This window comes from Cervus elaphus, chromosome 25 (assembly GCF_910594005.1).
Source record: "Cervus elaphus chromosome 25, mCerEla1.1, whole genome shotgun sequence".
NCBI lineage: Eukaryota > Metazoa > Chordata > Mammalia > Artiodactyla > Cervidae > Cervus > Cervus elaphus.
The window spans coordinates 42,955,673-42,981,393 of NC_057839.1; the positions used below are offsets into that span (position 1 = coordinate 42,955,673).

At 44.1% G+C, this 25,721-nt stretch overlaps 1 protein-coding gene and 1 long non-coding RNA gene across 2 annotated transcripts in view; both read left to right on the forward strand.

Annotated features, from left to right (window-relative positions):
- LOC122683488 overlaps positions 1 to 25,721 on the forward strand; it is a 60,814-nt gene that overhangs the window by 31,253 nt on the left and 3,840 nt on the right. Inside the window, exons 2-3 of the long non-coding RNA XR_006337759.1 lie at positions 16,892 to 17,033; positions 24,957 to 25,046. This is a non-coding gene — a long non-coding RNA (uncharacterized LOC122683488). The remainder of the gene's footprint in view (positions 1 to 16,891; positions 17,034 to 24,956; positions 25,047 to 25,721) is intronic.
- Positions 23,720 to 24,303, forward strand: LOC122683485 (stathmin-like). Its single transcript, XM_043887105.1, has one exon. The coding sequence runs from the start codon at positions 23,748 to 23,750 to the stop codon at positions 24,192 to 24,194; it is 447 nt and encodes a 148-aa protein (XP_043743040.1). The 5' UTR covers positions 23,720 to 23,747; the 3' UTR covers positions 24,195 to 24,303.

Sequence of the window (25,721 nt, forward strand, 5' to 3'; positions counted from 1 at the left end):
AGGCTTAGCCAAGGCCTGGAGAAAGAAGGACATTCTTCCCCCTCCTCTTAATGCTCCCACCTCCTTCCCCAGGACTAACCTCTTCTCGAGACAACTGGTGGTCAGACTACCCATTCCTTTCAGGGGAGACTCCATCCTCTACCACTGGGACTGGATGTTGTTCCTTAGCCCCAAAGACATCAGGACACATTCTAGATCAGTACATTTGCCAAGTGGGCTATTCTCTCTTCAACAACACCATGTGGGGTCCTTTGCTCCCAGCAAAGTTCCCTGACCTCGACACAGTCTCTCGTGTCTCTTGCCGCACAAGGGAAAGGGAAGGTGTGGCCTGTGTGTGCGCCCAGGCTCTTCAGGGTCTCCACTCAGGTATGGTAGCAAGAACACACATCGCTCCAATATCTGGAATATCATGTCCTGGGTCCAGACCTAGAAAGCCCTCCCCTCCCTGGAGGGAAGAAAGTGGGGAGGCAGCCTGGCCCAGTAACAGCCCTTGTGTGTGTGCTTCCAAGACGACTTACCCCACAGCCCTCCATCCCAGAGGAGGGTCTTTGCTCCACTTTTTATCACTAACAGCTATTCTGACTGGTTCTCCCCAGAGCACAGGGACAACTTAACACATTATCAGAAGACTGAAAATGACAGTTTTTCTAGTTTCAGCTCAAGTGTTGGAACATTGTAGGCTAGGATATCAGGCAGGATCACTTGTTCTAATCTAACAAATACACGCTGACTGCCCATCATGTACCTAGGTACAATGCCAAGGCTTAAAAGACAAAAATAGTTACTTAAGGAAAGCTTCAGACTCAGGAATAAACAAGTATGGAAATTCAGTCAGGAGTTCCTGGTAAACAAATTCTGGCAACAAGCCTCCATCTCTTTGGCGAGCCTGAGAGTTTTGATTCCAGTAAACCCAAGTCATTCCTGACGGGCATATTTAGATAAGGATGAGCAGGGGTGGAAGTGGATCGTTGAGAACAATAAACAAAGGTAAATCACGGGGCATTTCTGCAGGGAGGACTCCAGGAAAATACAGGAAGCTGAGAGAAGCCTACTTCCTTGGGATTTTGCTCTGGCATCATACAGAAGGAAGGAACTAAGACATAAGTAAGAAGGCTTGACAGCCAGGGCTAAGCAGAGGCAGGAGGTGCCCAGGAAGGCCAACAATGTAGCACGTCTTCAAATCAATGCTACTTTTTCAAATGGCTCAGTGATTATTGGGTGAGGTTAGGGCTAGGGGCTTTTCATTATTCAAGAGTACATGTAACTCCTCCTCCTCCTCCTCCTCCTCCCCCCTCCTCCTTCTCTGCTTCCCTTCCCTTTCCTCCCAAGACTTTAGGGGAGGCAGAACAAGGAGGCTTGTGCACCAGGAGAGGAAAGAGCCTCGGTGGCCCAGAGCAGGTGTCAGAGTTCAGCAAGGAGAACGCAGCACACACAGTCCGGGAGGAGACAGAGCTCTTGCCCAGAGAGCGGAGGGAGGAGGTGCCAGGTGGGGCACTGAGGCGAGGGTGAGAAGGATGTCCGTGTAGGAAGGCAGCCCAGCAAAGGATGTCCTCACGCGGAGAGCCTCTGGCAAAGGGATGGTAGCTTGTATGCATACAGTAAGGTTGATCAAAGGAGCAAATAAAGTAAAGATAATGGAGCCTGGTTGTTTGGCAAAAGAGAGATGCAAATATGGAAAGGAATAAATGAACTCAATGGATGGATTGGAACTGGTGATATGGATGTGAAGTCACAGTTTTCAATAAATAGGTAGATATATCAATAGATGGGGCTTCCATGGTAGTTCAGCTGGTAAAGAATCCATCTGCAAAGCAGGAGACCCCGGTTTGATTCCTGGGCCAGAAATATCCCCTGTAGAAGGGATAGGCTACCCACTCCTGTATTCTTGGGTTTCCCTGGTGGCTCAGATGGTTAAGAATCCGCCTGTATTGTGGGAGACGTGGGTTCGATCCCTGGGTTGGGAAGATCCCCTGGAGGAGGGCATGGCAACCCACTCCTGTATTCTTGCCTGGAGAATCCCCATGGACAGAGGAGCCTGGTGGGCTACAATCCATTAGGTCCCAAAGAGTAGGACATGACTGAGTGACTAAGCACAGCACTGCATAGCAATAAATACAGATAGAAGTATATATACATATATATATATATATATGAATAGTATTAAGAAGTGTGCGTGTGTATAGAGAGACAGACAGACAGAAAACCTATCCCTTAAAAGGGCCTGGAGCAAAAACACCCCAGTAGAAAAGAGCACACCTAGGATTCTTGGATTCTAAACACCAGCCTCCACTAAAAGAAACCAAGACTCTTTGAGGAAACGGCAGCTCCAGGCTGGAGCAGGGAAAGTGGATGATAAGCCTGGATCATCTTATGCTAGAAAAGCAAGAAGTGTTCAGAGAATGAGGGGACGCCCAAAGGACACAAAATCCAGCTTGAATGGGGGCAAAACAGAGACAATGTATCAAGATAAATTATGGTAGTAATAGTTTATTACCCAAACATATATGCCCGTGTTCATATTGATAAAACAACCAGCGAATTATAAACTAGCAGGTACAGGTATTTACATAGTTTCAGACTCTCTCCCCACAAAATACTTATTAATTACAAAGCGGAAAAGAGAAGTCTCGGTGGTAAAGATTATCTCTGCTGCACTTGCAACTTTTCTGAGTGATTGTCCAAAATTATGTGTATGTGTGTATATGTGTGTGTGTGTGTGCGTGTGTGTGTGTGTGTGTGTAGGCTTCCCAGGTGGCGCTAGTGGTAAAGAACCAGCTTGCCAATGCAGGAGACATAAGAGATGCCAGTTTGATCCCTGGGTCAAGAAGATTTCCCTGGAGGAGGGGATAGTAACCCACTCCAGTATTCTTGCCTGGAGAACCCCATGGACAGAGGAGCCTGGTGGGCTACAGTCCATAGGTTTTTCACAGAGTTGGACACAACTGAAGCAACTTAGCATGCATACATATATGTGTGTGTGTTATATTGATATATTAGGTATGTGTGTATTATATTTCTAAAGTACATGTAGAAACACTAAATCAACTCTATTCGAAACAGAGACAATGGTCTGAACAAATTCAACAAAGACTTGTCCAGGTTTTATTTCCTTTTGGAATTTTCTAATCCTAGCTGATTATTGGGAGGTGTATTAAATAAAAGAAATTCATCATGCATTCCATCCACAGGAAGTTCCAAGTGCCACGCTTTATGAGTTTCAGAATTCCTGTTGCCTGGGACTACTGATGTTCCACTGACTGGATGAGCTTGCACAGGGACATTGCAAAAATATTTAGGAGACATAGCTTGGCGCTATTTTACTTCTACTCAAAGGTGCCATCTGTGTGCAGAACCAATTTACCATTGTATCACTACATTGTCATGCTGCATGAACCCCGTATGGATCACTGGCCCAAGTACATGCCTGCCCCACCACCCCTCCCCAGTCCCTGCTGGGGACATCATGGTTGGAACCTCTCTGGGTGAGTGGGAGAAATGACTCAACAGTCCGGACTCTAAGACTATTTGAGTCAACATGCAGAAACAGATGCCAAAAAAATGCCTCTTATTGTACATGCTATCGCAGCAAACCCAAACACATTTGCATACTTACCGTTGCAAATGCAGAGGAAAGAGACACTTACAAAATTCTATCAAGCAAGGAGTTGCACATTTAAATTGTTTACAACATATTTACTATTTTAAGATGTGTATAAAACACTATAGATAATCCCTCTTAGAGCTGCCATGTATGGTTGGGTAGGTTGCATACTGCACAAGGGCATATGGCCAATTGCAGTCATGTCCACCCAGAGAAAAAGATGCATTTCAAATTTTTCACAGAGGAGCATTATCTTTACTGCTCTAGAGAGCAACAACAAAATGTATAAGAACGGTTGTATGTTCACTTCTGACTACACTCTCTCAACTCTCAAAATCTTGTTTTTCAACTCCAAATTCTCCTTTCCTACAAAGTGCCAAGAATCTCACCCTTGTAATTTGGGAAAATTGGAGAAATAGTACAACATGATACTTTCAGAGTAAAGACTGTACATAGTACCAGATGACTAGAGAACAGGCAGGAAGACTGGATTAAATTTCTAAATGACAGTTGCTTTTATATTTGCTGGTAGCATTTTGTTTGTATATTTTTTTATATCATATTTTTTTGGCTGTGCCACTCAGCTTGCAAGGATCTTAGTTCTGGTAGCATTTTGTATAAGACAGAAATGTAGAACTGGTAAGGTTGGATTCTCATCTTAGTATCTGGATAAAGTCATATTCAAAATTGAATATTATCAGGGTGAAGAAATTCTGAATTCAATATAAAAATTTTATCTAACATATGTCTACATCCAATTCCATGGAGAAAATTATTATCTGTTACATAAGTCCCTGGGGAGAAAATTCTGGAACATTGATCCTGCTAAAGCAAGTCCTTGTAGTAATTACCATACTAGCAAAGGCTTTAGTAAGAATTACTATAGAGAAATTCCCTTTACCCCCCTTTTCACGTAGAACTTTGTACAAAAGGAAAACAAGAGAATACATTCTCACTAACCACGCTGTTTAGAAAGACAAATAGGAAAATTACTAAATATATAATAATTGAATAGTTGACATTTGATTACTCAGATCAATATTTAAACAGGGTAAAGTGTTGAAAAACTGAATCATTCATTGGTTCAGTATGTAGTCTGACTCCATGATGAAACTAGTTCAAATTTCTTTTTAACATTTTATTATAGAAAAAGAAAACTGATTCATTAGAAAAGACCCTGATGCTAGGAAAGATTGAAGGAAAGAGGAGAAGGGGATGACAGAGGATGAGATGGTTGGATGGCATCACCAATTTGATGGACATGAATTTGAGCAAGCTCCCTGAGTTGGTGATGGACAGGGAAGCCTGGCGTGCTGCAGGCCATGGGGTCGCAAAGAGTCAGACACAACTGAGCAACTGAATTGAACAGATAGAAAAAAAAAAAGTTGCTTTCAAAAATAACCCAAATAACTATATTATGTCTTATTCTTAGAGTTTTAATTATTGCTCTATTATTAAATATTTAAAAATATACAGAAGGGCATAGAGAATAATAAACCCATGGTCCCAACCACTTAGCTATAACAAATATTTTCATTTTGCCATTTTCACTTGGAACCCAGTCCCATTTAAAAGCTGGGGTGCTTCCATACCAAACATAATTTTACACTTGTACCTACTATGACCGGAAACAATATAATTCTATAACTTGGGGTTTTTTCACTTTACATCATATTTTAAACATTTTCCCATATCAATATGCATACTTCTAAGCCATTCATGCTGATCACTATAGGGTATAGCAATAATTTATGTGTCCATTCTGCTGCTGAAGGAAATTTTAGTTATTTTCAGTTTTTCACTGTTACAAACAAGACTTTGGTAAATATTCTCATGCATTTTTCCTGGAGCACAGCCATGAGAGTTTTTCCAGAGAGATTTATCCATCCTATTTGCTTTTCCATAAAGGTTGCTTAAGTATAGCAATTTATATGGCTGTAGCTAGAGACCAGAGGTTGCTGAGAAATTCTCCCCTTCATGCAGGAAAGTGCAATGGTCAGGGAAGGTCGGGGTGCTTAGGGCCTCTCCCACATGCAATGGCTCTTACAGAAGCGCCCCTCACTCGGGAAACAGCACGGCCCTTCTAGCCCCATCCTCCCAAACAAGGAGACCTCATGCGTCCAGGGTGTGCAGCTCTCATCCTGCAAGCACCCAGAAAGGTGCTTCTAAAATCTGGAACAGACCAATGGAAGCACCATGACAATGACAGGTGTACGTGACAAACAGCCAAAGCTGTCTGGAGGTTCACAGGGGACTATGACAGCTATGGCACTCTCACTAACGCCCCCCCCCAAAGAGGTCCATTTCTAATCCTCAAACACTGTCAATGTGTTTTCTCACACAGAAGAACGGATTTTGCAGGTACGACTAAGTGAGGAACGTTGAGAAGAGGTGATTATCATGGATTATAAAGGGCTGGGGTCCAAGGTAATCCCAAAGGTCCTTATAAGATAGAGGCAGGAGGTTCAGAGTTAGACACTGGAAGATGCTGGGCTGCTGGCTTTGAAGATGGAGGAAGGGGCCACAAATCAAAGAATGCAGGCAGCCTCTAGATAATGAAAAGGACAAAGAAGGGGAGCCTCCCTGAGAACCCAAAGAAGGAACACAGCCCTGCCCAAACCTCGATTTCAGTCCAGTGACTTTTAGCCTATTCTCACCTCTGACCTCCAGAACCATGAGATAATAAATTCATGTTTTTTCGTCCCCCCAGGTCTTCTGAGTTTATGGTAACTGATCACAGCAACAGTATGAAACGATCAATTGACAAATGTGGAATAAAGATCACAAACAGGAGGACCCCACTACCTACTGATCCTGACAGCAAAGCGGCTGACACAAAGACTGCCCTGGAGACTGCCAGGCAGAACCAGAGCCACCGTCACCAAGGGTCCCGTGTGTGTGGGCTTTCTGGTATTTGACAACCCATTCCTGCAAGTGGTCCATGGTGACTTTAGATGAGTGGGCATAGATGGCTGAAGCAAATTAGAGTGCGGTTTGTGCTGACTCTCCCTTATAAGAACTGGAGGAAAGTCTCTTTGGTATCACTTGGCTCCCTAAGTCAGTCCCAGATTTTGAAATCTGAGGCATTGTTCTCTGCCTCCTTGTCTACATTTGAGGACTGACCTCAGCCGCCTGGGGTCCAGCCCAAGTGGGCATGTCCAAACCTGGCTTTGGGCAGCCTGTACCTGCTCACCAAGATTAGACCTCTGCATGCTGACTCTTGGCCTATTTTCTCTGGCATGTCTGTGTTTCATGACAAAGTTGGATCTTGCTGCCTCATTCCCTGGACTTCTGGCCTGGTTTCGTCTGTCCTCCAGCTTGGCCTGACCACCGAGACCTGGACCTTGACCTGAAAGTCTCACCTTATTCTAACTCCATGGCTTTCATACATAGCACTCTTCCCAGCTAGTTTCTTCTATCTGCTTAGTTTAGCGGCCCCGATCAAAGGAGGATATTTCTCTCTGAAACCCAAAGGAGGATATTTCTCTCTGCAACGGCGCTAACAACCTACTCCGGTGCCTGGAAATATGTGGGCCACTCTACATATATCTCCCCTGTGATCTTAAAAGACCTGGGGTGTGTCAGAGCTCTGAATGTCAGTGCCTCAGGCCTCTTCTGGAAAACACACCTTCTTTTAGAGAACTACTCCCATCACCATATAAGGACCCTGTTGACATAGCGGGTGTGGCTAATTATAGTTCTCCACTCTCTTGGCCACAGTATTGGCTGAGCTCATTAGAACACCCCATACTCCTGTCCCCACATCGGGCACCTGACCTCAAGTCAGGGACTAGTGAGAATTCTTCTGCAGAAGGTTCTTTAATAGAACATTAAGGGGAGGAGCCTTTTGTAGGAAGGAGGTAAGAGGGCAATCTCAGAGGTGGGAGCCGGGTCTCTAATCTCATGGAGAGAGCTGAAGAGAATGAAAGAGACTCAAGGATACAAGAGTCACACAGAGAGAATAAACTTTAACAGCATTTAAGTCCCTGAAGACACACAATGAATAGTGGTTCCAAGTGTGAGCTTGGAGTCAGACTGCCTGGTTACCTCTGGGACGCAACCTCTCTGAACCTGATTTTCCACTTTTGTAAAAAGAAGATAATACTTGTCCTTAACTTATGGGGTTGTGGTGAGGTTGAACAAATTATGAACCTGTTGAATGGTGCCTGGCACATGGTCACTTCACAATAAATACTACTATAAGCTGCTCCAGTCAGCTTGAGGCTACCGCCACCTGTGCCCTGCCTTTGATTCGGTTCCCCGAGCTATTGGTTTCTAAGCTGATGTTTGGTCTCTATCATTTGCAACGTGAAGAACACTGAGGAATATAAGTCATTATTTCCCTGAATTCCTGAATTCCATGAGATGCTCTAGGAGAAAAATTTTCCATCAGTTCAGTTTAGTTCAGTCACTCAGTTGTGTCCGACTCCTTGCGACCCCATGAATCGCAGCATGCCAGGCCTCCCTGTCCATCACCAACTCCCGGAGTCCACCCAAACCCATGTCCATCCAGTCGGTGATGCCATCCAGCCATCTCATCCTCTGTCGTCCCCTTCTCCTCCTGCCCCCAATCCTTCCCAGCATTAGGGTCTCTTCCAATGAGTCAACTCTTCACATGAGGTGGCCAAAATTTTCCATGGTTGCCCCAAATTTGGTCAACTCTGGGATATTCATTGTGCTTTGTCTATTGCTCTCCCTCTGTGATAGTCTCATTCTACTTTAATATATTAAAGGCTCTGAGTGACCCTATAATTAAAAAGTCAGTTGAACTTTTTTCAACCCAGCACCTCCCAAACTTATTTAACTTTCGCTCCCTTTTCCCTTCCTGTGACATTTTTTCCCTTATTCTACAAAAGTAGTGGAATACACTTGTATGTAAGGAACAGTACATAATGATGAGAAAACTGAAGAATCTGCTGAGTAGCAAGTTGAACACAGGACTACTTAAATCTAAAATGTTTGCTCTTTCTGCAGTTCTGTGCAGAACACACACACACACAAGTACCGTTAAATCATATGGAAGTTAAATGTTAGACGTTCTAGTTGTAAGTTGACTTTTCCATTTTAAGTGTTACTTTCCTGGAGAACAGAGTTTTAAGTAATTGTTCTTGCAGATCTGTATATACTATGCAAAATTAAGTAGGATTAAGCCCTTTTAAGACAATTTTGAATAAAGATTATATGAGACACGGAACGACCTCTCTTTTGAAAAATGGCAAGAAAGATGGTTTTCATTTTCTGGTTGGCAGAGCCAATTGTGGAAGAAATAGTCACTTGGGAGATGTTTTCACTATAGCTCATGCTCTCAGTACCTTTGTCTTCATTTGTAGGATGGCCAAATTATTACACAAGTACTCACATTTCCCTCTGGGCTGAATCAAGCTTCTGATTACTCAAAGCTGTGTGTCTTGAACTGTAGGTCATATCTGGGCAATGGGTATTATTATTGTTACCATTTTTATTGTTATGGATTCATAGTGTTGGACCCTAAGAATTGCCAGCAGGAACTTTGGGACCAAGGGAGAGACTTGCTTCCCTCTGGAACCCTTACACTCTAAATTAGACTGAGTTGTATAACAGTTTTAGGCATTTGATATGGGACTTGCCAAATTTCATGGCTTCAGGCACACGGAATGCACATCCCTGTTCCAGGGAGGCTAAATATTTTTCCAAATCAGTAGATAAAACAAACTCCCTGACCTCAACTTACTGCCTGGCGCCTGGAGTCCTGAGTAGCTGATGAGGAGTGCCTGTCTGCTATCAAGTGACAGGACAGACTCAGACTGGCTCCTGCCCTCGGGACCTCGTGGTACCTGATCCTGTCTCCATCTTCGGAGCTAACATTTTGGCCACAACTTCAAGATCTAAGTCCAGAGGGCAATGGGCCAGGGTTAGATACCATTAAATGCCATTGAACCAGCCTTGAAGGGCAACTGTGACTTCTTGGGGCATGAGGCAATGTGCTGCCTCTGGGGGCAGGTGAAAGCCGGGGATCGCAGACCCCGGGAAGATCACTTCTTGAACGTCATATCTGAAGTGGAGAGGTAGCCACATCGCTGTCTCGAGTAAATATGATGCACAGGTTTTAGACCTTACAGAAGCCAACCAAGCAGGGAGTAGTAAATCCATCCAAGGGAACCTGAAGCTTCGACCTGAGACTTGGTGGGGGCGGATTCCGTAACTACTCGACAGTGACATCTGCTGGCTGAGTTAGGCACTGCCACCTCCCGGACAAAACTGAATGAGCTGAGCTCTGAAGACTCAAAGGAATGTTAAATGAGGGGAGTAGGGGAAGTTCCCATGGGTGGTAAAAGAGACAGAAAGAGGTGTGGGGGCGGGGGGAAGGGAAAAAGACATAGCAGAAGAAAGATGGCGGAGATTTTAAAACATGGCAACCCATTCCAGGATTCTTGCCTGGAGAATCCCTATGGACAGAGGAGCCTGATGGGCTACAGTCCCTGGGGTCTCAAAGAGTAGGACACGACTGAGCGACTAAGCACATAGAGTGTTACAGACAGTAAAAATTCATCTCATAATATCACCAAAGCCTTGGAGTCTTTTCCAGAGAGCCAGAGAGATGCTGGCCCTGCTAGGCCCTGTACCAGAACCTTTCTATGTTCATCAGCTCATTCTGGGGCTTCCCTGGTGGTTCAGAGAGTAAAGAATCTGCCTGCCAATGCAGAAGACACTGGTTTGATTCCTGTGTTGGGAAGATCCCCTGGAGAAGGAATTGGCCACCTACTCCAGTATTCTTGCCTGGGAAATCCCAGGGACAAAGGATCCTGACAGGCTACAGTCCATAGGGTCGCAGAGAGTCAGACGCGACTTAGCAACTAAACAACAAGCGCTCATTCTGGTGGTGTTTACTTTGAGGTTTTTCCTCCCAGTCATTTCCATTTGCCTTTCAGATTCTTCTGCCTTTACATCAATGTACAGATGCCTGTTTTTCTCCCCACCTTCTCCTCTCCCTACCCCCAGTTCAGTTCAGTTCATTTCAGTCACTCAATCATGTCCAACTCTTTGCGACCCCGTGGACTGCAGCACACCAGGCTTCCCTGTCCATCACCAACTACCAGGGCTTGCTCAAACTCATGTCCATTTAGTCAGCGATGCCATCCAACCATCTCATTCTTTGTCTTCCCCTTCTCTTCCTGCCTTCAATCTTTCCCAGCAACTTTTCCAATGAGTCAGTTCTTCGCATCAGGTGGCCAAAGTATTGGAGTTTCAGCTTCAGCACCAGTCCTTCCAATGAATATTCACAACTGATTTCCTTCAAGATTGACTGGTTTGATCTCCTTGCAGTCCAAGGGACTCTCAAGAGTCTTCTCCAACACCACAGTTCAAAAGCATCAATTCATTGGCACTCAGCTTTCTTTATAGTCCAACTCTCATATCCATACACGACTACTGGATAAACCACAGCTTTGACTAGACATACCTTTGTTGGCAAAGTAATGTCTCTGCTTTTTAATATGCTGTCTAGGTTGGGCATAGCTTTTCTTCCAAGGAGTATCCCCATCCTCTGTCAAATAAGCCATGACTGATCAAGAAGTTTGAGTTCCTATCTCTTTTCTGGATTGAATTATCTAAATATCTTTCTTTCTGAAATCCCTTGCTGAATGTAGGGAGCCACACAGCCACAGTCTCCCCTTTATTACCAGACCAATCATGGGTCCACTTGCCTGCACTCGTAGTAAAGCCAATTTACTGACATGAGGTTGTGGTGAAGGAAAGTGCAACGTTTATTGCAGGTGCCAAGGAGTCCAGGTAACTAGTGTTTAAAATGTCTGAACTCCCCAAAGACTTTCAGGGAATGGTTTTTAATACAGGGTGAGGGAGGCGGGTTTTGGGGTGTGTGGTCAGCTCATGGCACTCTTCTGATTGATTGAAGGTGAGGTAATTGGGAGTCAACACCATCAACCTTCTGGTTTCAACTGGACTGGAGTCTACATGCTTGTGTACAGTATGCAGTTAACTTCTCCTACCTCGTGGGGGTTTCTGTATCTGCAAAACAGCTCAAAGGACATGGCTCACAATATTATGTATTGTCCTTGAGGAGGAACGAAAGGCCCTTGACTTTGTAAATGGCTAAGCTATTGTTATTTTGTCTTGCTTGTCTATTTTCCTTTCTTTTTGCCTTTTCTTACATCTCTGATTAAACTTACTCTTTGAAAACTCAAGGAAGGCCTGAGAGGCTGAAGTTTTTCTATAGACAAGAGTCATGCAAAGGACATAGGGGGAGGGGGATTCTGTTCCTAGAAGGCCCCATACGGTTCTGCCCAACCACAACCTCACATCCTACTTCATATCACAGTGGATCAGTTACTGACTCAGGTCCCAAAGGACACATAACCCCACATCATTCCACATCATTCCACTGCTCTAAACCACATAGCCACTCTTCTCCTCACCAAGACCACTAAACTGGCCCCACTTCTGATGTGGGCTCCTTCAGGGCACTGTTCACCCCACTGCAGGTCCTGACAGTTCACCTCTGATGGCTAGGAGGTGAACCCCACTCTGCATCCTTTAGGACCTACCTGGTACACCACTACCCATACAGGTGACTTTGTCACTAGTTCAATTCAGTTCAGTCACTCAGTCGTGTCTGACTCTTTGAAACCCCATGAACCACAGCACGCCAGGCCTCCCTGTCCATCACCAACTCCCGGAGTTCACTCAAACTCATGTCCATTGAGTCAGTGATGCCATCCAGCCATCTCATCCTCTGTCGTCACTTTCTCCTCCTGCCCTCAATCTTTCCCAGCATCAGGGTCTTTTCAAATGAGTCAACTCTTTGCCTCAGGTGGCCATGGAGTTTCAGCTTCAACATCAGTCCTTCCAATGAACACCCAGGACTGATCTCCTTTAGGATGGACTGGTTGGATCTCCTTGCAGTCCAAGGGACTCTCAAGAGTCTTCTCCAACACCACAGTTCAAAAGCATCAATTCTTCGGCACTCAGCTTTCTTTATAGTCCAACTCTCACATCCATACATGACTACTGGAAAAACCAGAGCCTTAACTAGATGGACCTTTGTTGGCAATGTAATGTCTCTGCTTTTTACTATGCTGTATAGGTTGGTCATAACTTTCCTTCCAAGGAGTAACCGTCTTTTTAGTCGCTAAGTCGTGTCCGACTCTTGCAACCCCATGGACTGTAGCCCACCAGCTCCTCCACCAGGCAAGAATACTGGAGTGGGTTGCCATTTCCTTCTCCAGGAGTTCTTTCCAACCCAAGGATCGAACCCAGGTCTCCTGCACTGCAGGCAGATTCTTTACCAACTGAGCTACCAGGAAAGCCCATACAGGTAGCCCTTGATAAATGCTTACTGTAGGAATGAATGATTGAGAGGCTTGTTTTAATTCTAGGACATCAAGGCATTGAAAAGGTTTTGCTCATAGCTATTGCAAGACCCAAATACTCAAAACTGAAAACATGGAAATTAAACATTTCTGAAGAAAAACTGAATCTCTCTTCCTGGCCTTTTCTACCATTGTTTGTTAGAAAACAAAAACAAACAACAACCATAAAAACTCCTTTTAGAAATTCATCTCGACTAAGCTCACAACACAATGCTCTAAGTTTATGTAATTTTCTGTTTAAGGATATCAGCGAGTTTAAGTCCTTCACAATGCTCAAAGATGATTCCTGTGCACAAGGGTCAGAAGTTGACTCATAAATTGGCATCATCTCCCAGAACTCAGACCAGGGACCTGCTTTGAAGGATCACTGCAGAACACTAAATATTATAGCGTCAATTGATTCAGGAAAATACGTGAAATCTTGGTGGTTTGCTGCTAAAATTCTCCTTTTTCTATCAGTTTTCATTTGGTAGATAAAATGCATGTATGAAAAATAGTCTTTTTTGAATGCAGTCACAAAGATTAGATGCACATGATGTCTAGGTATAAATACGCATTTTTAGCCCCTTCATGTTTGCTGTGCAACTCTTGGGGAGCCTACAGGGATTGGAGGATTTTCATGTTGTCTGAGGCTGTTTAATAATTATGAAAAATAAACTCTCCAAGCAAGAGCTGATAGAAATATTTGGTCTCCTCCCTCTTGACTCCTGTATTATGCTTACAGGATGTCTATCATTTGGAAGGAAGGGTGATGCAAGGTGGAGTAAAGTCACAACCATCCAGGACCTAGAGAGGAAGACGGCACATGAGCTATGTAGTCCACAGAGGGCTCCCAGCACACTTCAGTGCTTGTTCTGGAGCACTGGGCAGGTAGAAGTGATTCACTGTGGGGCCACATGCATGGAGCGCAACGGGTGATGATTCCCAGCAAAGGGTCATCCTTTTCCAAAATGTTGAGGAGTGTCCTACATGGGGGTTTATGACTTCTGCAGAGGGGTGGTCACTGCTGGTGAGTAAGTGGGGAATAGGCAAATGTAAATAAAAGTTTAGAATTCTCTCTTGGGATAGAACTTGGAAGCTTTAGGTATCTTTCTTACCCAGGAACCAGACAGCAAGGCAGGTCACTCCAGTGAAACCATTAACGGGGACAATGTGGCCAAAGGACGACATGCTTCCTGCTGTACTCAGTAATTCTCAGCTCTTTGTCATGTCCTAGGTCTTAGGAAAGCCTCTTTCCAGCGACACAACCTTGGCCGCGCTGTTGGTGCAAGTGGAAGGGTCTTTCTTCCCAGTTAAGGCCAGTTTTGTTAAAGGGGGAACAATACTCCCAATTTGTACCACTACCCACCCCCACAGGTGGTGTTGGGGGTGCATATGAGAGAGCCCCCATGTGACAGTGGGACTTGGGGGACAAATATCAGGGCTATAGGATCTGACTGTTCCTCCTCTCCAGGAAATTCTGTCCTCACCTTGAATGATAGCTTTTATTTGTTTTATTTTATAAAATCAAGGATGGGGAGCAATTACTCAAAGACACCACATTTTCCTAGATGAAATGATCTGATATATAAAATGAAAGAAGTTGTTACAGACTGAACTGTGTCCCCCTAAAACTCAAATGGTGGAACCCTAACCCCACTCCCATGAGGGGAGATGCCTCACTCAGTCGTGTCCAACTCTTTGTGACCCCATGGACTGCAGCCTGCCAGACTCCTCTACCCATGGAATTTTTCCAGTTAAGAACACTGGAGTGGGTTGCCATTTCCTCATCCAGGGGACCATCTCAACCCAGGGATCAAACCCAAGTCTCCTGTCTCTCCTGCATTATGGGCAGATTCTTTACCACTGAGTCGTCAGGGAAACCCATAAGGGGGAGATAGGACTTTTAAGTGAAAGTGAAAGTCATGTCCAACTCTTTGTGATCCCACAGACTGTAGCCTGCCAGGCTCCTCTGTCCATGGAATTCTCCAGGCCAGAATACTAGAGTGGGTAACCATTCCCTTTCCCAGGGGATCGTCCCAACCCAGGGATTGAACCCAGGCCTCTCTCATTGCAGGTGGATTCTTTACCGTCTGAGCCACCAGGGAAGCCCTTTAAACAGGTGATTAAAGTCAAATGAGGTCATTAGGGTGGGGCCCTAATACCACAGGACTGTGTCTTTAAGAAGCTGGGTGAGGACACAGCCAGTGGCACCTTCTACAACCCAGGAAAAGCAGACTCGCCAGAAGCCAACCCCAAAGGCACATTGATCTCAGACTTCCAGGCTCCAGAACTATGAAGAAAAATAAATTTCTGTTGTTTAAGTCACCCGGTCTGGGCTTCCCTGGTGGCTGAGTGGTAAAGAATCCACCTGCCAACGCAGGAGACATGAGTTTTATCCCTGGTCCGGGAAGATCCCACATGCCGCAGAACAACTAAGTCCGTGTCACAGAACTACTGAGCGTGAGCTCTAGAGCCTGGGAGCCTCAACTAGTGAGCCCACACGCCACAGCTACTAAAGCCCGCACACCCCAGAGCCTGTGGTCTGCAACAAAAGAAGCCACCGCAAAGAGAAGGTCATGCACCAGTAGAGAAAGCCAACACAGCAAGGAAGGCCAATACAGTCAAAAAGAAATAAATGCATGCTTATTTATTCACCCGAGTCATACTGCAAATTCCCATTGGCTATCTATTTTACAAATGGTAACATAAGTTTCCATTTATTCACCTGGTCTGTGGTGTTTTGCCATGGCAGTCCATGCAGACTAATCCAGAAGGCAGGACTGATCCAGAAAGCAGACTAATCCAGGAGGTTCTGGAACATGTCTTGCCCTTTGCTGAGGTGCCTGTTAAAACTTGGACTTCCCTCATAGCTCAGTCGGTAAAGAATCTGCCTGCAATTCAGGAGACCCAGGTTCAATTTGTGGGTCGGGAAATCCCCTGAAAAAGGAAATGGCAACCCACTCCAGTATTCTTTCCTGGAGAATCCCATGGACAGAGTAGACTGGCGGGCTACGGTCCAAGGGGTCTCAACAGCAGAACACGACTTAGTGACTAAACCATCACCACCTGTTAAAACTTGACATCTTTACAGGATAGTGTAAATTCTCGAAGGACTGACCCCCTGGAGAAAGAGGCATCTAACAAACTTGCTGTTGGTTTGAACAAAGACTCCTGGAGGAAAGGCACTCCCTGATTGAAAGACAAGAGCAGCTGTGTGGTTTAGCAGCATTTCCTTTTCTAGAAAACATCCACATTTTGAGTGAGAATCAACTCTTGTATCTGTAAACACCTCGATGACTTTTTGCAGATTTCTCAGTAAGCTCTGTATTCTTGCCTGCATCCTGGAGGGACTTTCAAATGCTTAGTTTGTTGCCCAGAAAACACTAACCCTTCGGTTATTATTTGTCAACTTGAGCTGAACTTCAGAAGAAAATATCAATGACTGCATTTCTGAATTCTGAACTTGCTGAGGGTGGGAATGAGAGTGTTGGATGTATTCCCCTGTCCCATCCCCAGGGCACTTAATAGAGGGCATGCATTTGTCATTCAGCAAGTGTTTGTTTAGACATTGACCTTTAACAAAACAAACACCTAGCCATTTGAAATATCTAGTGAAGACTGTTAGTTCTTTTCACATTTGAATGAGCTTTGCTCATGTGTGCCTCAGTTTGACTCAAGTTTCTCAATCTGTTTGTTTTTCTTTCTTTTTTTTTTTTTTGAAACATTCCTGGTGTTATGTCAATAAAACACTATATAACTGCAGTCTTAAGACAATCAGCAGAACATCTGAGTCATAACTAAAACCCAACCCAGGAATTTGAAATGCAAATAAACCATTTTTTTCTTGACTTTTCTAAACCAGAAGTACATAGTAAATACAATCCAGTAATACAAATGGTTAAAGAGCCTGGAACTTTAACTTAAGCTTTATTTTCTTTTACAGTGCTGAGTTCATAAAACACTTTCTGCATGATGCTGTTTACTTTCAATAATTTGAAAGCTATCTCTAACCCTTGTGAGTCAGAAGAACGGACTGAATCAGAAATGCAATAACTTTGATCACATAACAGCACAATGATCATAAGGTAAGTGATGTCTCTAAACTGTTTTCTCTACATCCATTGGTGGAGGTTGGTGGTTTAGAAACTAAGTTATATCCAACTCTTGAGACCCCATGGACTGTAGCCCTCCAGACTCCTCTGTCAAGAATACTGGAGTGGGTTGCCATTTCCTTCTCCGGGGTACCCTCCCAACCCAGAGATCAAACCTGCATCTCCTGCATTCAGGTGGATTCTTTACTACTGAGCCATCAGGGAAGCCCCTTCATCCGATGCTTTTGTTGAAATGCTTGTATTGTTACTTTGAGACGTTTCCCTGTACCATGATTTGTGGGGTCCACACTGGGGCCTGAAAACACTTCTGCTCTTCCTTACCTGTGAATGAAATGCTGACACGTACAACTCAATGATCACTGGGGAAAATCATTGCTTCTGATTCAAGCTCCTTCATGTTTGGAGGCTGATTCCTATTGTTCTCTGTCAGCCAGTGCCTACACTGGAAACCTCTCTGACTTTTAACCCTTTAAAAAAAAAGAGCAGCTTGTGTTTTTGTTTTGGGGTTTGTTTTTCTCTCCTGCCACCATCTCCTTTATTTAGTCTGCCCATTTCTGGACACGCATGCCCGAGTTCTGGCCTCTTCCAGTCCACATTCCTACAATCTCCTGTCTCCACTCAGAAGCTGACTACATGGAAGTTGTTTCAAGTGCAGTGGTTTGGTTCATCTGCAGAATTTGACAAGTAGGGGCTTGTGGGCTCATCTAACATTGAAATTTTTAAAATTCAGGAACTTCCCTGGTGGTGCAGTGGTTAAAACTGCGTTCCCAGTTCAAGGGGCTTGGAGTTCAATTCCTAGTCAGGGAACTAGACCCCACATGCTGTAACTAAAACCCAATGCAGCCAAATAAATAAATATCAAAATAATAATAGTACAAATAAAAGATAAAATAAAAATTCATTATCCATGTCAAAAAAAAAAAAAGAAGAAAAGATCTGGCACCCCTGGGCCAACCTCTGGCCAAAGCAGAGTAGCAGCTGCTCTTTAGAACAGATGTCCACTGCTCAGTCTAACCCAGGCCCCACCGCTCCCCTAGCACAGCTGGCCCCCAACTCATTTTGCTTCCCTCTCTGGTTTCTGAAGGCCTTTGAGTCCGAGGCCTCTTATCTGCATCAGGGTCGCTCGGTGGATCAGGCGAGGACAGTAACACCCGCCCACATTCCAGGTCACTAATCCAAACCTGCACAGTCCAACACGCCACCACTGGCCTCACTGAGCACTTAAAACATGGCTAAGGTGGCACAGACAGATTTTAGTTTAATTTTTCATAATTGAGAGGAGTCGGGTGAAGAGGGAGGTGGGAGGGGGGATCGGGATGGGGAATAAGTGTAAATCTATGGCTGATTCATATCAATGAAAAAAAAAAATAAATAAATAAAATAAAATAAAATAATAGCATATCGGTCAGTGCCGGTCTGGACCAAGAGAGATCATAAGATTGAAAGATTTTGTTACTCACACATGAGTGTTGGTCTATTATTAAGCTACTTAACTTCTCCGAGCCTCAATTTTCTCATCTGTGGAAAGGGAAGATATCAGTAACAGCATTGTGGAAGTGAAATGAATGTCTCCTATAAGAGCACGTACGGTAAACAATGTATAAGAGATTTTTCCTGCTTTTCTCCTTTTGGGAGCCTAGGCAAGCAGTCAGGCAAGCAGCCGATCAAACCAGCTGGTTCTGGGCTGCAACCAGCCTTATTCCCTCAGGCATTTCCTTTCCACAGATGAGAAAATTGAGGCTCTGAAAGGTTAAGTAGCTTGATAAATGCCCCTGTGCTCATAAGTGGCCGATCTCAGACTGAAATCCAGGTCTCCTGACACAAAATTCTATGTTGATGTCACAGCGAGGACATTATAAGAAGAGAACACTATACAAGCAGATAAAGCTATTCTCTTGCGAAACATGGAGCCATTTCTTTTTTAAAACATTTTTTTATTTGGCTGCCCCAGGTGCTAGTTGCAGCATGCAGGATCTTTAGTTGCAACATGTGGGATCTAGTTCCCTGACCAGGGATTGAACCTGGGACCTCCTGCATTGGGAGCGTGGAGTCTTAGCCACTAAACCACCAGGAAAGTCCCTGGAGCCATTGCTGAAAGTAAACACCAGTACAGCTCTTTGGATGAGTTCTGTAAGGTGTTCACCGTGCTAGCGTGTGAGACAGGCTTCGTCCACATGATGCCCTGAGGTTGGGCTTCTGTGCTCACTAAGGGGCCCAGGTACCAAGTCCTCAGTCCCTGGAAATAAGTCTCCTGGTTGCAGACTTCAGGGAGGCCTGCAACTCTAAAGCAAAGCATGTGAGTCTCCCTGAGTTTCATTTTTTATATTTTCAGAGTTTTATTTTCCTCCTTCCCTTACAACATTCCAACCCCTGGGCTCAGAATTCACACTGAATGAGCTCCTAGAGGCAGAGAGACATCCTTTCATTCTTGGTTCTCCTCACAGCCCACATCCCCACACCCTGAAGAAACCTCACCCTGCACACATGCCCGGAAATGCGCCATGGACTCTAAGTCACTGAGGATTTCCATGAAGTTTACTGACTCTGAGACTTGTGAGACATTGGAAACTGAAGCCCTGTTGCCAGAAGCATGTGTTCAATTCTGTCCAGTGGAAATAGAATGACAGAATTTTAAGTTAAGAAGCCTTGCGAGTCCACTCCTACCCAAGGCAATGAAGGGATGAGTGTGCACACACGCTCAGTCGTGTCCCACTCTTTGTGATCCCATTGACTGTGGCCCGCCAGGCTCCTCTGTCCATGGGATTCTCCAGGCAAGAATACTGGAGTGGGTTGCCATTTCCTTCTCCTGGGGAATCTTCTCAGCCCAGGGATAGAACCGGCACCTCCTGCGACTCTGGCATTGGCAGGTGGATTCATTACCACTGAGCCATCTGGGAAGCCCCTCGCCCAAGGCAGAGCCGAATTTAAACCCCCACTGACAGCCCCAACATGCTGCCCTTTTTGGATCTTTCACTCCCCAGACAGACACATGTAGGGAGAAAATACATGTTTTCTTTATTCTCTTCTTCACCTTTTCGATTTGTTATTTCTTTTCTGTTTGGAATCAACAACTAAGCAGTGATAGGATATGTAGATTTCATCTTGTCCTTGACAAAGCAAGAGCAGGTGTAAAGGACAAAGCAAGTGGGATGTGACTGAGAAGGGTGGGAAGCAGGAAGGCTGGTGAGGACCTGGCCGAGGACCTGCTGTTGGCTCCACGCCTCCCACTGCGTCTCCTCGAACCCAAGTACTTGGAGCTCCTGAGGCCTGAGGGGACCTGTGGTCTGGGTCGACCTCACTGCCCTTACCTTTGAATGGATGGCTCACCCTGGGCCTTGGTCAGAAACTGTGAGAGGGGGTGGGAGCAAGACAGAATTTGGAAGAAATGGTATAACATGAATGAACCTTGAAAACTTTGTTAAGTAAAAAAAGCCAAACCCGAACGTTTATACTTTGTGTAATTTCATTTATATAATATGTACAAGATATGCAAACCCAAAGAGACAACCAACAAACATGGAAGTTGCCAATGGCTGTGGGGAAAGAAGAGGAGTGACTCCTCTTGGGTACAAGATTATCCCTTCATCCAGCACGTCACGCCAACTAGAATACATTTTCTCTCCATTTACCCTATGACTGGCTTCTCCATGAGGTCTCACCAGGTTTCCATCCCATTATTCAGTTGAATTTTTGTACCTCTTCTCATTTTCCAAAATTCTCCAGTGTTCATTAGCTTTCTGTCTATCTCACCCACTAGAACTTCTCTGTCCGATACAGTGGCCACATGTGACCAGGAGCTGTTGCCTGTTGTGCAGAAAACATTGTCTGCACTTCAGGAAGCTCTCTTAGGGAGTGCTGCACTAGACTGTAAGCACCATCAGAGCAGGGTCCTAATTTTCTTGGTCACTGCAAGATCTCTAGCATCTAGAACAGTACCTGACATACGGTAGACTCACTGAGGAATAAGCAATGACAATGAGCTGAATGAATGAATGAACTGGAAAGTTTGTCAGATGGGCAGCAGTGGAAAGGAGATAAGGGAATGCTGAAAACAGTCTGAACAGGACAGAAAATAGGAGTAAGAAAATAAGACATTTGTTCAGATTCTTCTCATCATTCTCTACTCCAATACTTCATGTGGAGACTATCAACTATGATAGTCTCCATAGAGAACATTTTTATCTTAATTTCTTTCCTACATTTTCCTGTTTCAGAATGTGTTCAGTATTATAATTTGACACAAAATAGCATACCATTGTGAAATACATAGAATGCAGTGAACTTTATGGATTTACTATTAATTTCATTTTCATATCCAACCTATTAATTCAGTGGAGAGTACTACTGACAAGGTAAAAATTTAGTTTGATAAAGAAACTTTGGTGGGATTTTCGTGGTGGTCCAGTAGTCAAAACTCTACATTCTCAATGTAGGGGTTCTGGGTTTGATCCCTGGTCAGAGAACTTGATCCCACATGCTACAGCTAAGACCCAGTGCCGCCAAATAAATTAAAAAACAACAATAAATTTTAAAAGAGCCTTTGACTCTTGAAGAATTTTTAAATAATCCTTTGTTTCATCAAACTTACAACATAAGAACTGCATTTATTTTATAGCTTTTTTTCTTTTACTAATATTGAATGCAAACTCCGAGAGATGGCGAAGGACAGGGAAGCCTGGCATGCTACAACCCATGGGGTCTTGAAGAGTCAGACACGACTTAGTGACTGAACAACAACAACAACCGGACTATAAGATAAAAATAAAATATTAAATAAGTAGGTGACATTCCACTGTTTTCCCAATTTGCTGTTGTTTTTTGTTTTCATTTGGTTTGGTTTGTGTTTTGTTGAGATGTTTTTTTTTTTTTGCAAATTTTTACCCAAGATCTGATTGTGACTTTGCTACCACCTTCTGGCAAAATAATGAATATCTTATGATCCTTAATTAGAATGAATTTCCACAGTTTTGTTTATGTGGTGTTTTATGTTTATTTCACCTACATCTATCATAGTTAAAACCAAAACTGTTAAAAGGGAGGCTTCCCTGGTGGCTCAATGGTAACTAAGAAATACCACCTTAACCAAGCTGTTGAACTTAGCACCACTTAATGGGACAAATAAACATCATGTACCTCCTGATAAAATGTACCAAGATAGTTACTTCCCTACCTCAGTATCCTTGCCAAAAATGCAGAACTTAAATGTATCAGCATACATCAGACAACTCATATTGAGAGACATTCTACAAAATAACCAGCCAGTATGTTTCAAAATGTCAAGGTCAAGAATGATTGAGTAGGTGTTTCAAATTAGAGGAGACCCAGAAGGCAAAATGAAAAAATGCAAAAATGTGTGATCCTGGATTGAATCCTGGGCCAAAAATAAGAACACTGATGGGATGATAACACAATTTGATTAATGTCTGTAAGATTACATAACTGTACTATATCAGTGTTAGTTTCCTGATGTTTATAATTATATGGTCATTATATTAGATACTGATGTTTTAAGGGCTTCCCTGGGTCTAGTGGTTAAGAATCAGCCTGCCAATGCAGGAGACACGGGTTGGATCCCTGGTCCAAGAAGATCCCACGTGCCACGGAGCAACTAAGACTTGTGCCATAACTACCGAGCCAGCACTCAAGAGCCCGGGAGCTGCAACCCACTGGGTTCAAGAGCTGCAACTACTGAAGCCCAAGTGCCTAGAGCCCATGCTCCCAACAGTGAGAAGCCCCTGCAGTGGTAGCCAGGGCACTGCAAGAAAGAGGAGCCCCACTTGCCACAACTAGAGAAAGCCTATAGCAATGAAGACCCATAAACCCTTAAAAACAAAATTAAGAATCTGAGTGGAGTGCTTATAGAAATCTTTAGTGTTGCTACTGTATCTTTTTAAAGTCTGAAATTATTTCAAAAAGAATTTAAAGGTCTTTAAACTACAGATTGAGCTCTGTAGGGCCCTCACCAAGCCTCTGAGGTACTGTCACTTATGGAATTCCTGGTCACTTTCCCCTTATGTATCAAAGATGACTTCACCCACTCAGTACTCTAGTCTTTCTTTTCCCAGACCTATTCATCTAAAGCAAATTTTCTGCCTCTTCTCAGCCACCTCTGAATTCTTGAATTCAAGTACCCAATTTATAGCTTGTTTACCCAAAGTCCCAGTCCAAAACTTCTTTGAGTTTACTGAGACATCCAATCCACTAATAATACCGTTTTTCCAGTACCCATCACCTACCCCCTTCCCCACATCGTTTACTACCCTCCTCCTTTACCCAACTTCCAGGTCCAACACTTAGATATTCTCTTGCAAACAACTCTCTTGGCCATCTCACCCTCTGTTCCACTCACCTGCAAGACTCAATATTCCTTAAACTACACAAACAGCTAACTATTGCTAGGGGGAAAAAAATCTTACAAACATGCTGACTGGCCCATTTAAAACCATAAATACAGGGGCGGCGCCACCAGGGAGCGACCTTTGGGCCAGACTGCGGGGCGGGAAAGGGCAGCGCCCCCGCCCAGAGTTCGTGAGGCTGCCCACGGAAGGCTAATACCCCCACGAGAGCTGTTCGGCCCCGGGGGCGCGGGCGGCTTTGGGTGGCGGAAGATCGGAGCGAAGGAAAGAGGGTTTTCCTTGCCAGTGAATCGTGTAGAGTACACTGCCAGTCTCTTGTCTTCTCTTCACCATGGCTGCTTCTGATATCCAGGTGAAGGAACTGGAGAAGCGTGCCTCAGGCCAGGCTTTTGAGCTGATTCTCAGCCCTCGATCAAAAGAATCTGTCCCAGAATTTCCCCTTTCCCCTCCTAAGAAGAAGGATCTTTCCCTGGAGGAAATTCAGAAGAAATTAGAAGCCGCAGAAGAAAGACGCAAGTCCCATGAAGCTGAGGTCTTGAAGCAGCCTGCTGAGAAACGGGAGCACGAGAAAGAAGTGCTTCAGAAAGCGATAGAGGAAAACAACTTAAGTAAAATGGCGGAAGAGAAGCTGACCCACAAGATGGAAGCCAACAAAGGGAACCGGGAGGCACAAATGGCTGCCAAACTGGAGCGTTTGGGAGAGAAGGACAAGCACACTGAAGAACTGCGGGAGAACAAAGGATCCAAAGAGCCTGCTGATGGGACTGAAGCCGACTAATCTGATCTGAGAACTGACTTTCTCCCCCTCCCCTTCCTAAATATCTAAAGACTGTACTGGCCAGTGTCATTTTACTTTTGCCCTCCTGACAAATATTCTAGAAGCTGATGTAGTAGGACTGTATGGGTAGATCCAGAAGGTATGATGTTGTTCTAGGGGCTAAAGGGAAGAAACGAAAAGTGTTTTACTCTTTTTCTAAAGTGTTGAAGTCTTTCTAATGTAGCTATTTTTCTTGTTGCATCTTTTCTACTTCAGTACGCCTGGTGTGCTGGGTTAATGGCTAGTGCTGTATTGGCTCCGTGAAAACATGTCTGTGAAAAGAGTATGTAGTGGCTTCTTTCCAATTGTTAGATGCTGAATATCTGTTCACTTTTAAATCCCAATTCTGTCCCGATCTTACAGACGCTACTGTACTTGAATGGTTAATAAAGCTGCACAGTGCTGTTGGTGGCAGTGAAAAAAAAAAAAAAACCATAAATACAAATGGACATTAATTCTCAAGTGGAAACTAATACTACCAGACACCCTTTTTTCAAAGTCTCAGTCCCAGTGTTGGAATCAAGATCTTTGGTCATGGCATTCTAATAATCATTGGGAAAGGAAGACAGTGAAAGTGTGACACAGAATGTCCCTGTGACTTATTTCTTTTTCATCCATATTGTATTGTCATGATGCAAACAGAAAAAAAAAATTTCATTTGGACTTTGTAAAATGAATTCCAATCCTTTCGCATCTTTTTTTAAAAATTATTATTATTCACAGGCATCACCCAGATCACCCAGCCTTCTTAGTGATTCTTTCTGACCTTGCTCCAAGATCAAGTCCCAAATTCAGAAAGAACACTTGGAAATGGTATGTATCTGTCATATAAGAGGTACGTATTTGGTCTCTACCCTGTTTCCTGGTACCTGGAATCTCTGAAGTGGTACATGTCTTGCTGTTTGCTAATGAGATGACTGGGAGCTCCTGGACAGCCTCAGGGTGGGGGCTGGTTGCCAAGGGAACCAAGGTGATTAGAGAGTTGGAACTTTCAGTTCCACACCTTAATCTCTGGGGAAGGAAGAGGAGCTGGAGATCAAGTTACTCAGTATAGACCAGTGATTTAATCAGTTGTGCCTACAGTAATGAGGTCTTCATAAAAAAAATAAAATAAAAATAAACCCTAAGCGAAGGGGTGTGGTGAGCTTCTGGGTTGTTGAACATGTGGAGGTGCCAGAAGGCCCTTTCTCCACCTTGGGCATCTCCTCCATCTGGCTGTTCCTGAGTTGTATCCTTGTACAATGCACTGTAATCTAGTGAGTCAACTGTTATCCTGATTTCTGTGAGCTGTTCTAGCAAATTATTGGGCCTCTAGTTTATAGCTGGTCCATCAGAATCACAGGTGACAATCTGGACGTTTCAGCATCTAAAGTGGAGGAGGGAAGTCTTGAGGGCCTGAGCTCTTAAACCTGTAAGATCTGACTCTTAATTCCAGGCAGTGTCAAAACTGATTTAAAGGACCCATAATTGGTGTCCCTAAATAAATGG